This window comes from Citrus sinensis, chromosome 4, assembly GCF_022201045.2.
Source record: "Citrus sinensis cultivar Valencia sweet orange chromosome 4, DVS_A1.0, whole genome shotgun sequence".
NCBI lineage: Eukaryota > Viridiplantae > Streptophyta > Magnoliopsida > Sapindales > Rutaceae > Citrus > Citrus sinensis.
The window spans coordinates 22,642,188-22,652,446 of NC_068559.1; the positions used below are offsets into that span (position 1 = coordinate 22,642,188).

A 10,259-nucleotide genomic window follows, 5' to 3' on the forward strand; every position below is an offset into this window, starting at 1 on the left:
GGATGATCAAACAACTAATTTATTCTAGTTTAAAAATCTATGTAAGAACTAAATATGTATTATCTTTTCACTTTTTAGACCATCACCGCAATCAAACGCTAGCCGTCAGTGGGTTATCAACGGCGCTGATGAACCCACTGAAAATAAGCAGAAAGAGGCGCGTCTCCACGTAAGAATAACATAGACTAGCAGGCATACTAAAACCCTAAACCTCTCGTTAACGCGCGTATAAATAGAACCGGTTGTTTGCCTTTCCCCTCATCACGCTAATACTTTCAAAACCCTACAAAAATATCTTGCAACTAGGGTTTTGCATTTCTGCCTTTCTTTTCTTTCAATTGTCTGCCTCTCTTTTTTTCCTCTTCAACTGAAAACAGTATAATCTCTGAACATGGGCAAGTCTAGCAAGAAATCTGCCGCCAAAGTTCGTTACTTTTCAATCTTTTCGTTTGGATTCTTTCACTTTCTTTGTATGTAAAGCTTGTAATTTTAACGGCATTTTTTGCCTTATTTTTTGCTTCTCTGCTGCAGGTTGATGCAGCTCCTGTTGTAGCCACTCCTACAAAGTCTGCTAAGAAAGGTACGATTAGCTTCTCTATTGTGTCTTTCGGCAGTTTATGAGCTCATATATCAACCACTATTTGCTTAATTTGACTGTTTTGACTGCGTTGCTTGTTTTTAATTATTATTTTAGGTAATGTGTCATGTTTTTGGGCACCATTAAATCAGTTCAAAATAAAGAAATGGATGTGTTGATCATGTATTTTGCTGATAAATAGTTATTGTTCTTTTATCATTTTAGGTGGTAAGAGAGAAGCTGAAGATGCCATAGAGAAGCTAGTGAGTGCAAAGAAGCAGAAAGTAAATGATGGGGTAGCACAGGCTGTTAAGAAGGCGAAGGTTGAAGCTAAGACTCAGAAGAAAAACAAGAACGATGAAACCAGTAGTAGTAGTTCAGAGGAGGATTCTTCAGATTCTGAGGAAGAACAGAAGGTGTGTATTCATACATATATATATTTGATTGTGATGAAGATTCATTGATTTCTATATTTACTGCCACTTATGTTTTGCTTCTTGTATATAGTTTGGTGCAGAGCTATTTTTTATATTAGTTTATTTGTCTCGATGATGCAAAAGCATGACTTGTTTGTGTTCTTGTAGAATAAGCTTATGCAATATATTTACTTACTTTGGACGCTATCTTAATTATCAGGTTAAAGCTGTTGTGACTAATAAGGGAGGAAAAGCAGCAAAACCCCCTGTTAAAGAGTCTAGTAGTGAAGAGGAGGATTCATCTTCTGATGAAGTGAGCTGGACACTCTGGAATTTAGATATTATTTTATTTCAGCATGTAATTTATTGACTGGACAATAAATGTAATTTTAACTTGGCAGGAACCACCAAAGAAGCAGCCAGTAGCTGCAAAGAATGGCGCTGTTGCTGCCACTGCTAAGAAAAGCAAGCCTGACAGCAGCAGCTCTGATTCATCTGATGATGATTCTGATGAGGATGAGGTTAGTATATACTGCTGGTTACTTTTGGGCTTTCTTGAGGAGCAATGTTCGTTATTTTATGGCTGTTTGTGGTAAATATGTTAATGCCTTTTTCTAAAATATTTGATTATTTGTTTCAGGTTCCTACATCAATCAAAAAGTTGCCAGTTGCTGCAGCTAAGAATGGCCCTTCTGCTCCTCAGAAGAAGAAAGATGATTCCAGTGACAGTTCTGACGAGGAATCAGATGAAAGCTCAGATGAGGATGTAAGTGATGGTCTTTATGGTGGCTTATTATTGCTTGTTTGATCTACTAGTGATAGACAGTTATTATAATTGATTTTGACATATTCCTAGATGATAATTCAAGTGAAAAGAATACATACTCCAGTAGTTCCTCAGCTTCTTGAATTATTAGTTAAAGTTTAAATTGAATTATTGCTGAGCAATATACTTCAGATTCTTATTACATAATTGAAGCTAACAAGTTATTATGCTATTCAGGACAAATCGACAAAAGCAATTCCTCAACCTAAGAAATTGCCAGCTTCTACTGCAAAGAAAGGCACTGTTGCTGCTACTAAGAAATCAACTGGTAGTTCAGATGATGATTCCTCAAGCTCTGAAGATTCTTCAGAGTCAGAGGAGGATAATGTGAGTATTAGGATATCTTTTGTGCATTAGTTTTATCTATTGTGATAGTGCTCCCAGGAAATTTATTTTTGCTGATGGAAGAAAATCATGCTATCAGCTTCTTTATTATTTATGCAACTAAAGTGTCCTTAGGCAGTTGTGCTAGACAGTTGTATAGCTGTATTGCTAGTGAATACAAGTTTCCTGTAAACACTGTAAATAATAAATTATTTATTTATGTAGGGAGCTCCTGCAAAAGTAACTTCTGAAGCCAAGAAATTGCCAGCTGTAAAGAATGTTCCTGCTCCTGCTGCCAAGAAGAAAACTGAATCAAGTGATAGCTCTGATGAGGAAAGTGAAGATTCTAGTGATGAGGATGAGGTTGAATTTTCATTCCTTTCTAAATGGTTTAAATTTTTGGAGGTTTGGATTTACGCTTGGTGTTAGGTTAATTTTTCTCTCTTGTGCATATGTAGGAACCAACTCATGTCACAAAAGCGACTCCGGTGAAAAAATTATCTGCTGTGGTTACCAAAAACAAGGTGGAGTCTAGCAGCTCCTCTGATGAAAGTGAGTCAGAGGAAGAAAAGGTTTGTTGTTTCCATCAGTATCCTATGGAATTAAGTTGTTGCGTCCGTAGGTTTTATATCATGTTTGGTGTTAATGTATCTCACACAATGCATTTGGCCTTATTATTGCAATACTTAATTGTCACTGGAAAGTTGTTAACAAAGATGTGAAGTAGTCAGCCGAGAGGAAGGGAATCTAGTAGTACTACTCAGCATGTGCTATTGTGATTGTTAATTCATCGAAACACACATTTTCTCAACAATTTTTTTTTTCAACAACCTGAATGTTTCCTAAATTGTTTCCTTTGATTTTCGGACTGCTTATTGGAGGGAGAGTATATGTGCATTTCGTACGTCGTTTGGCTATATAATTTACAATACCATTAGGGATGTTATTATGTACTTCTGAAGGGGATGGATTATATTTTATTTTTTTCAAGTTATGCTCAAAACTTAATTTTGGTTTTAATATAAAAAAAAGATTAATCATGAATTTTGAACTTTGCCCACTGTTTTCATCTCAAGGAGTTGTATTCTTACTGCTTATCTGTTATTTTGCTGTGACAGCCACCGGCAAAGATGGATGTTGACAGTAGTTCCGAGGAAGAAAGTAGTGACGAAGAGCCTCAAAAGAAAAAGGTAATCTTTTATTATATGCCAAATGCGCATCAAAATTCTGTATTTTTGCACCTAAGATTACTAAATAACTTTGTTTGATTTTGTGAAGGATGTTAAACCTAATACTAAAGCTCTAAAAAAAGAAAGCAGTAGTGATGAGGAAGATTCAGATGATGAGGATGAAGGTGAAGAGGAAGAGGCTTCCAAGACTCCGAAGAAAAATGTAACGCTTTCCAGTAGCTTTTATATTTTATTAAATTCTGTGGAAAAAACGGCATTAATGATTATGCATCACTTAGCATTTGCATTTTCAGGATTATCTTCCATAATTCCATTACAAACCTGTACTGCTTTTTATTTTACCATTACAGTGTTTATTTGGTTCAAAAAATGCCTCAGCTGTTCTCAACTTTTTTTTTTTAATAATATAAACAGGTCACTGATGTGAAAATGGTTGATGCTGAGTCTGGGAAGAAAGCTGTAACCATCCAGTACACCTATTCTTTTATTTGTTTGAGCTAGCTCTCTGTCCAGTTAAAACTCATGATAACATTTTCTTATTCAGGCCCAAACTCCCTTCACTCCTCAGTCAGGAGGTTCAAAGACTCTTTTTGTTGGCAATCTACCTTTTTCTGTGGAACAAGCTGATGTGTATGCCTTCTGTCTTCATTTGAGCTAAAATATTTCATATTATCTTTTATCTATAAGTGCAAATTGGTCATTTGAAGTTTTAACCTCTGATAAGTTGAATTTCCTTCTTCAGGCAAAATTTCTTTAGTGAAGTTGCTGAGGTTGTTGATGTCCGTCTATCTTCAGATGCGGATGGGAGATTTAAGGGCTATGGACATGTTGAGTTTGCCTCTGTAGAGGATGCACATAAGGTAAGCTTTTCTTTTAGTTCAGTTGTTGTACAAACTTGCGTATTATTTTATGATGTAGGGAGTATGTTGTTTTTGCTAAGAAACAAAAGATTATATATAAAACTATAAAAGAGATGTACAATGATTGATGGGACTGCAAATCCACAAAAACGAGGGTGAGAAGTTCCAATTAAAACTGAACACTTAAAACTCTACATAGAGCAGATATAGCCCAAAACCCAAAAACAACCCTGACTAACAATTCATTCCCTTTTAGGATATGATGGCTTCCCAATTAAGCAAAATAAAAAAGAAAAATAAAAAAGAAAGAGATATCTTTGAATTCAGTAGTAATAGAAACCCAGAGGTAAGCCTAGAACTTCACTTTGTCCCAAAGATGCGAATGATCTCCCCAACTTCTTTACAGAAAGTCCTCTGGTTTCTTTCATTCCATACAACCCCAAAAAAATAGCGTAGACAGCAAAGTCCCATAGTCGTTGTTGGGAGTATATATATTTTCGACTGCTTGTTTTCATCTTTCACTGGTCCATGAAACATGTACTTTCACAATTTAACAATTTAATTTGTTATATTAGAGAAGATTATGCAGTTATTTCGGCTCTTGATATGGAATCTTTAACAATAAGTCTGCTGATGTGTTGATAATTAGATTCTTCTTTCTCATTTTTACTTCATAACTTTCTTAGGCTATTGAGTTGAATGGTCAAATGTTGGGTAATCGTGCTATTAGACTTGATTTTGCTCGTGAAAGAGGTGCTTACACTCCATACAGCGGCGGGTATCATTTCTAGTTCAATCTTATTATTTCTCTAATTTAGCTGACAGTATATCACATAGAAGTCTGCTTAATTTTGCATTTTCAATCACGGCAGCAATGAAAGCAACTCATTCCAGAAGGGAGGGAGAGGTCAGGCTGCCCACACAATATTTATTAAGGGTTTTGATTCGTCGGTTGGAGAAGACCAGGTGAGTTTTTATAGTGAATTAAGTTTCCGTCATGTTGTAAAAATTTTATGTTTTCCAATGTTCATAACCATTCATTGAATTGGAATCTTAAAGGTTAGGGCTTCCCTGGAAGAACATTTTGGTTCTTGTGGAGAGATAACAAGGATTTCTGTTCCTAAAGATTATGATACTGGTTCTGTTAAAGGGTTAGTTCCTTTTATCCTGAATTTGATTATTTGGTTCCTTCGGATTTGAGATACTTGTGAAAACCAAAAAGATAAATAATCTTGTTTTTTAAGATGATGCAGTTTTGTTGGGTGTAATTGTACTCTACTGTTTTGAACTTCTGCTTGAAATTTTTTTCCCCCCAAATTCTTGAGTATCTTGGAAATTGCAGGATTGCTTACTTGGACTTCACGGATGCTGATAGTTTCAACAAAGCTTTAGAAATGAGTGGTACTGAAATCGGCGGTTATTCTTTGGTCGTGGATGAAGCAAAACAAAGAGGTGATTTTGGTAGTGGTGGTGGGAGAAGTGGTGGCCGAGGTGGAAGAAGTGGTGGCAGAGATTTTGGGAGAAGTGGTGGCAGAGATGGGGGTCGATTTGGTGGTCGAGGACGTGGTGGAAGAGACGGTGGTCGTGGTGGACGTGGACGTGGACGGGGAACACCTAATAGACCTAGCTTGGCTGCAGCTGGCACTGGTATGTATATATTATATAATTTACTTGAATGTTTTTAGCAGTATCAAATGTTGGTTCGTTTTGGACTACTTTATTTATTAATTTTTCAGTCTTTTGTTAATGCTTCTGAGATGTAATTACATGTTTGAACTAGCACCTTAATTATTTGTTCTTTTTTTTTTTCCAATTAATGCAGGGAAGAAGACAACTTTTGGTGACGACTGATGAAGAAAGCATTGAAAAGAAGAGTTCTTCCAGCTTTTTTCACTTGTATGAAGTATTGTTTTGTTTCATTTTATTTTGGTAGCTAAGTACAAAAATTTATATGAAGTATTGTTTTGTTTTATTTTATTTTGGTAGCTTAATACAAAAATTTATCTATGTTTGTTATTGCGTTGGGTACTGCGTATTTGGAGTGAATGATTTTTGCTGAGCAATTAGAAGTCTATAATTAATTTCTTAAAAATTGAATTAGGTTTATTTTTTGTGTTCTGGGTATTGTGTTGGTCTTTTTTTGCAACAGCTGTTTCAGCAATAAATTCCTAAGAAATGTTTGCAAGAGAAAATTTCTTGTCGGACCAACCGCTTCCCAAGTCTTCTACTTTCGGGATTATTAAAAAATCGAATCAATTATAACAGTGGAGGAAAATGAAGAGTCCTCTACTTTCGGGATTATTATAAAATGGAATCAATTATAACAGTGGAAGAAAATTATGTTGCCACCAAAGGGATCCTGTAATATATTAAACTATCTGTTTGTTCAATTTGGTGCTCGATTGCGCTTACAGTTGCAAGGAAATTGACGGAGTCGAAAATTAACAGCAAATAGAGAAGAAAGTACATTGGAAAATTTCTTTTTCTTCTCCTGAGCACAACTTAAAGTCAATCCTTCTCTTCAAACTCTTCAGTTGTAGCTCAAAACGGAAACCTTAGCTTGGGGACCTCCTTGAACGTAAACAAAAGTGCATTGTGACCCCGGTTTTAAGACTTTAAGCCACGGAGGAAGTTGATAAGTTCTGTTTTCTGAAGTCGGAGAGAGACCCCATAGAGATCCTGAGAGATTTTCGATTGTGAGCTTGAGGTCTGTAATTGGCTTTTGAGATGTGTTCTTGATTATGACCTTGTGCTTGTAATACGTCGTCTCACCAACATTCCATGTTGATGCTATCGAGTGAAGGAACTCAACTGGGTTTTCTGCATCAATTCCATAACAACCACCAGAATGTTAAAGCTTGTCGAAAGATAAAACAATTTAACTCAATTTGTATATGATATTCCAAGTTTTTCTGCTGACCTGTGTTCGAGTTTGGTCCTGCTGTTTCTTGATTGTTGGAAGCTGTAGAATCAAAATTTCGTGAGATGCAGACATAACTCAGATAAAAGAATCTGTAAATTTGAGTATCATGTGTACTCACTTAGTGTTGTTTGATGGGGTACCGTTGATTCTTTGGGATAGTTTCCTGATTCTTTACGATGGTATCCTGTGATAATTTTGCAAAGGGAGCCGAGTTAGTATTGTTTCAATTTTCAAATAGGGTAAGATATTTCAAGTTCTGACTAGTAGACAAACGGCCATACCTGAAGTTTTAGATGAACCCTGTAGCTTTGAAAACAGGCCAACGAGAGGAGCACAGGCGGTAAGTGTAGGTTCAGTTTGTTCGTAATTGGAACGGTCCTCGGTGAACTTATCGTTCTGATCAGGACCTCCCACAAGGGCTCCGTGTAAGACGTTGGGATTTCCTTCATTGCGACGGTACCATGTCTCAAATCCTTGCACACATCCAACTGGGGAGTGGAGATTGTACACAGAAGCAATAGAAGAGCCCCTATGGTGAACATGAACTGGGTATTTTGGTCCGTATCCAACCAAGTAGCTCATTGAGTTGGGATTTTTACCAAGAATGTAATCAGCCTGTGACATAAGAGGAAAGAATGAAACATATTTTTCAGTAAATAGGAAAAAAATGTTCGATGTGTGAAAACTGTTAGGACATTGACATGTGACTAAATTAAATCTGAAGAAATGTTGCTTGCTTGTGTACCTGTGACTTTGCAAAATCGAAGAGCTGCTGAGGTTGGATTTGGCCATCCGGACAATTGAGCTTGGCATTTGCAGCAGAGAGATAATCATAGTACACAGAGAGAAGAAATGCAGCAGCAGATGCATATTGCATGTTGTTCCATTCGCGCACATACATTAGGCCCCCTGTTGAAGAAACAAAACCATAATCGATACAGATGAAATATTAACCTGAAACTGATAAAATTCGATGTGATTTTGCAGCAGTGGAAATACTAACCAGGAGTTAAGTGTACATTGTAACCGGCATTCTTTTGCACACAGGCACAGGCAAAGTAATCTGCTTTGGCCTTATACTGCTTTAGGGTAGCAGTATATGCACCGCCGCGTCCCTCCATCAAAACCTGCAGAGCAATCTGATTAATTTTCTCTTCTAATCCAGCCTTAATAGAAAATTATCATCATATCAAAGTTGTGGAATGGCCATTACCTTTGAGAGAAGGATTTGAACACCAGCATATTTGTTGTCCCAGGAGAATTCTTTGACAGCCCATCCAGTTCCACCCATGTATTCGGCATTATCGACGACATATTTCAAGTAGCACTCTTCATTAGTTGCTCGGTACAGCCAGGTTGCAGCCCATAATAAGTCATCCTTTGTCATTAAAGAATTTGTTTAAGAACATTTATGCAACGGCTAGATGAGCAATTTGGGAAAGGATATAGAGATTTTTCTTACTGAATAACCGGATGAAGTATAGAACTGCTTGGCACACTTGATGGAATCATCGTACAAGCCTCTAAATCGATCAGCGAACGAGAAAAGCTGCCACAGATTGAATGCTTAATACAAGAAGCACAGACACAGAGAAGCACTTTTGGCACTATTGAAATGTGCTTAGGGGTCATACCTGTCTAGCATGGAGCAGGAGAAGTTCAGAATAGGAAGAGTTGTAGGGCTTAAAAGCAATGGCAGAAGCAGCTAAAGCAGCAGCAGTTTCACCAGCAAGGTCTGAGCCAGGGTGATACTGATCAAGTTTAAAAGCTTCCCTTGGAGTTGTCATGTCTTCAGCACGTTCCCAGCAATAGTGATCAGAATCCCCATCACCTACCTGCATGATTTTTCAAACCAAAATTTAACAACTTCAACTGATATTATACCATCACAAGTAACTGTGCATCAATTGTAATCATGAAACAATATGCATCGCGAAGCTTGTTAATTGATATATATACATATATATATATATATATATATATATATATATATAATACATCAGAGGTACTGAATCATCCGCACACAACCCAATGAATTCTTGTTATATATATAAACATGGCACATGTTATCACTGGCTGGTTGTGTGTATCGTAAACTTTTTTTATATAGGTTACCAAACTCTTTAACATTCAGAAAAAGTCATACCTGTGCCCAAAGAACATTAGGCTGAGTATGTGCTTTCATGAAATAGTCCGTTCCCCATCTGATGGCCCACAGAGCGTGACCCATTTGGTTTAATTCTGTGATCTCTTTTCTGTACTCAATGGTTCCCCATGCAAGCATTGTAACGGTAAATGCTGCTGGCAGTCCAAACTTTACATGATCTCCAGCATCATAATATCCTCCCACCAAATCCACCTTCACCCAACAAAAGAAAAGAAGTAGTCAGATACAAGTGACCTGCAAATGACATACATGTAATTAAATGTTCCTAAAAATTGTCAGGGGCAGACGTTCGTATTCAAGCAACATTAGGTCCTTACTCCTTGAAGAGACCCGTCCTTGAGACCGGAGTCTCCTCGCCACTTAACTCTCTGGTTCTCCGGTAGTTTCCCGGACCTTTGCGCCTCGAAGAACAGAAAGGTCTTGTCAAGGGCTTCGGCGTAGTTGTATTCCGCGGCATCGGCTGCTGCCTTGAAAGCAACTAGAAAGATGAATATACAAAAGCTTAAGCTCCTCATTTGTGGGTCGATGAATATTGGATGAGTTGATTCAAATGATATACACAGTACAATTAATAAGGGCCTATTAGTGCTTATTGCAATGTCTATACAGATACATATATAGAGTCATATGCAGCATGCAGGGGACGAAGAAGATTGGGAATGTTTGAAGAATATTTTGTATAATGATTGGTCAAATAGTTGAAGCTCTCACGTTCAAGTGATAATTAATTTCCAAAAATAAGTTGACAAAACAAAGGAAAGAGGTACTCACGTTGTTAAAATGTATGCACGTACGTATGCCTTTTGGTAGCCAAACTGAGACTTCTGGTTTGTTTATTAATTTTGTAAATTCCAGTCTGAAAGGCATAGTAGATTTGTGCCACGTATAATGGTCGGTGGCTTGAATGGGTTGGGTAGTTTATGGGCTGAATGGGATGACATCCGGGCCGTCAAATGGGCATTGATCAGACCATAAC

General features: G+C 37.2%; 2 protein-coding genes across 3 annotated transcripts; one reads left to right on the forward strand and one right to left on the reverse strand.

Moving 5' to 3' along the window:
* The first annotated feature begins 250 nt into the window (after positions 1-250).
* LOC102610503 (nucleolin 2) lies at positions 251-6,209 on the forward strand. 2 transcript variants are annotated; one of them, XM_006484483.4, is made up of 19 exons: positions 251-424; positions 532-580; positions 803-993; positions 1,214-1,306; positions 1,395-1,514; positions 1,634-1,759; positions 1,997-2,146; positions 2,369-2,506; positions 2,602-2,715; positions 3,262-3,333; positions 3,422-3,535; positions 3,748-3,792; positions 3,878-3,963; positions 4,076-4,193; positions 4,880-4,971; positions 5,066-5,159; positions 5,253-5,344; positions 5,536-5,840; positions 6,016-6,209. In XM_006484483.4, exons 1-19 carry the CDS (start codon positions 392-394, stop codon positions 6,042-6,044), a joined length of 2,061 nt encoding a protein of 686 aa, XP_006484546.1. In that variant the 5' UTR covers positions 251-391; the 3' UTR covers positions 6,045-6,209. The 2 variants fall into 2 exon arrangements, with proteins under 2 accessions (XP_006484546.1, XP_024957253.1); XM_025101485.2 differs by lacking the exon at positions 3,748-3,792.
* Positions 6,210-6,500: 291 nt separating this feature from the next.
* On the reverse strand, positions 6,501-9,829 carry LOC102610193 (endoglucanase 5). The gene is made up of 11 exons (XM_025101484.2): positions 9,601-9,829; positions 9,263-9,475; positions 8,751-8,951; positions 8,579-8,665; positions 8,330-8,494; positions 8,120-8,243; positions 7,862-8,025; positions 7,398-7,731; positions 7,235-7,300; positions 7,114-7,155; positions 6,501-7,013 (listed from the first exon to the last, which is right to left on the reverse strand). Exons 1-11 carry the CDS (start codon positions 9,796-9,798, stop codon positions 6,724-6,726), a joined length of 1,884 nt encoding a protein of 627 aa, XP_024957252.1. The 5' UTR covers positions 9,799-9,829; the 3' UTR covers positions 6,501-6,723.
* Between the last annotated feature and the right edge of the window lie 430 nt (positions 9,830-10,259).

What these genes read in the sequence shown, in the direction of transcription:
- LOC102610503 (XM_006484483.4), top strand. Translation starts at nt 392, where the DNA reads ATGGGCAAGTCTAGCAAGAAATCTGCCGCCAAA. An exon ending in GTGAGTCAGAGGAAGAAAAG is followed by an intron (nt 2,716 to 3,261) that starts GTTTGTTGTTTC and finishes TTGCTGTGACAG; the next exon opens with CCACCGGCAAAGATGGATGT. An exon ending in CTGTAGAGGATGCACATAAG is followed by an intron (nt 4,194 to 4,879) that starts GTAAGCTTTTCT and finishes TAACTTTCTTAG; the next exon opens with GCTATTGAGTTGAATGGTCA.
- LOC102610193 (XM_025101484.2), bottom strand. Translation starts at nt 9,798, where the DNA reads ATGAGGAGCTTAAGCTTTTGTATATTCATCTTTCTAGTTGCTTTCAAG. An exon ending in ATACTTCATCCGGTTATTCA is followed by an intron (nt 8,495 to 8,578) that starts GTAAGAAAAATC and finishes TTAATGACAAAG; the next exon opens with GATGACTTATTATGGGCTGC. An exon ending in TCGATTTTGCAAAGTCACAG is followed by an intron (nt 7,732 to 7,861) that starts GTACACAAGCAA and finishes CTTATGTCACAG; the next exon opens with GCTGATTACATTCTTGGTAA.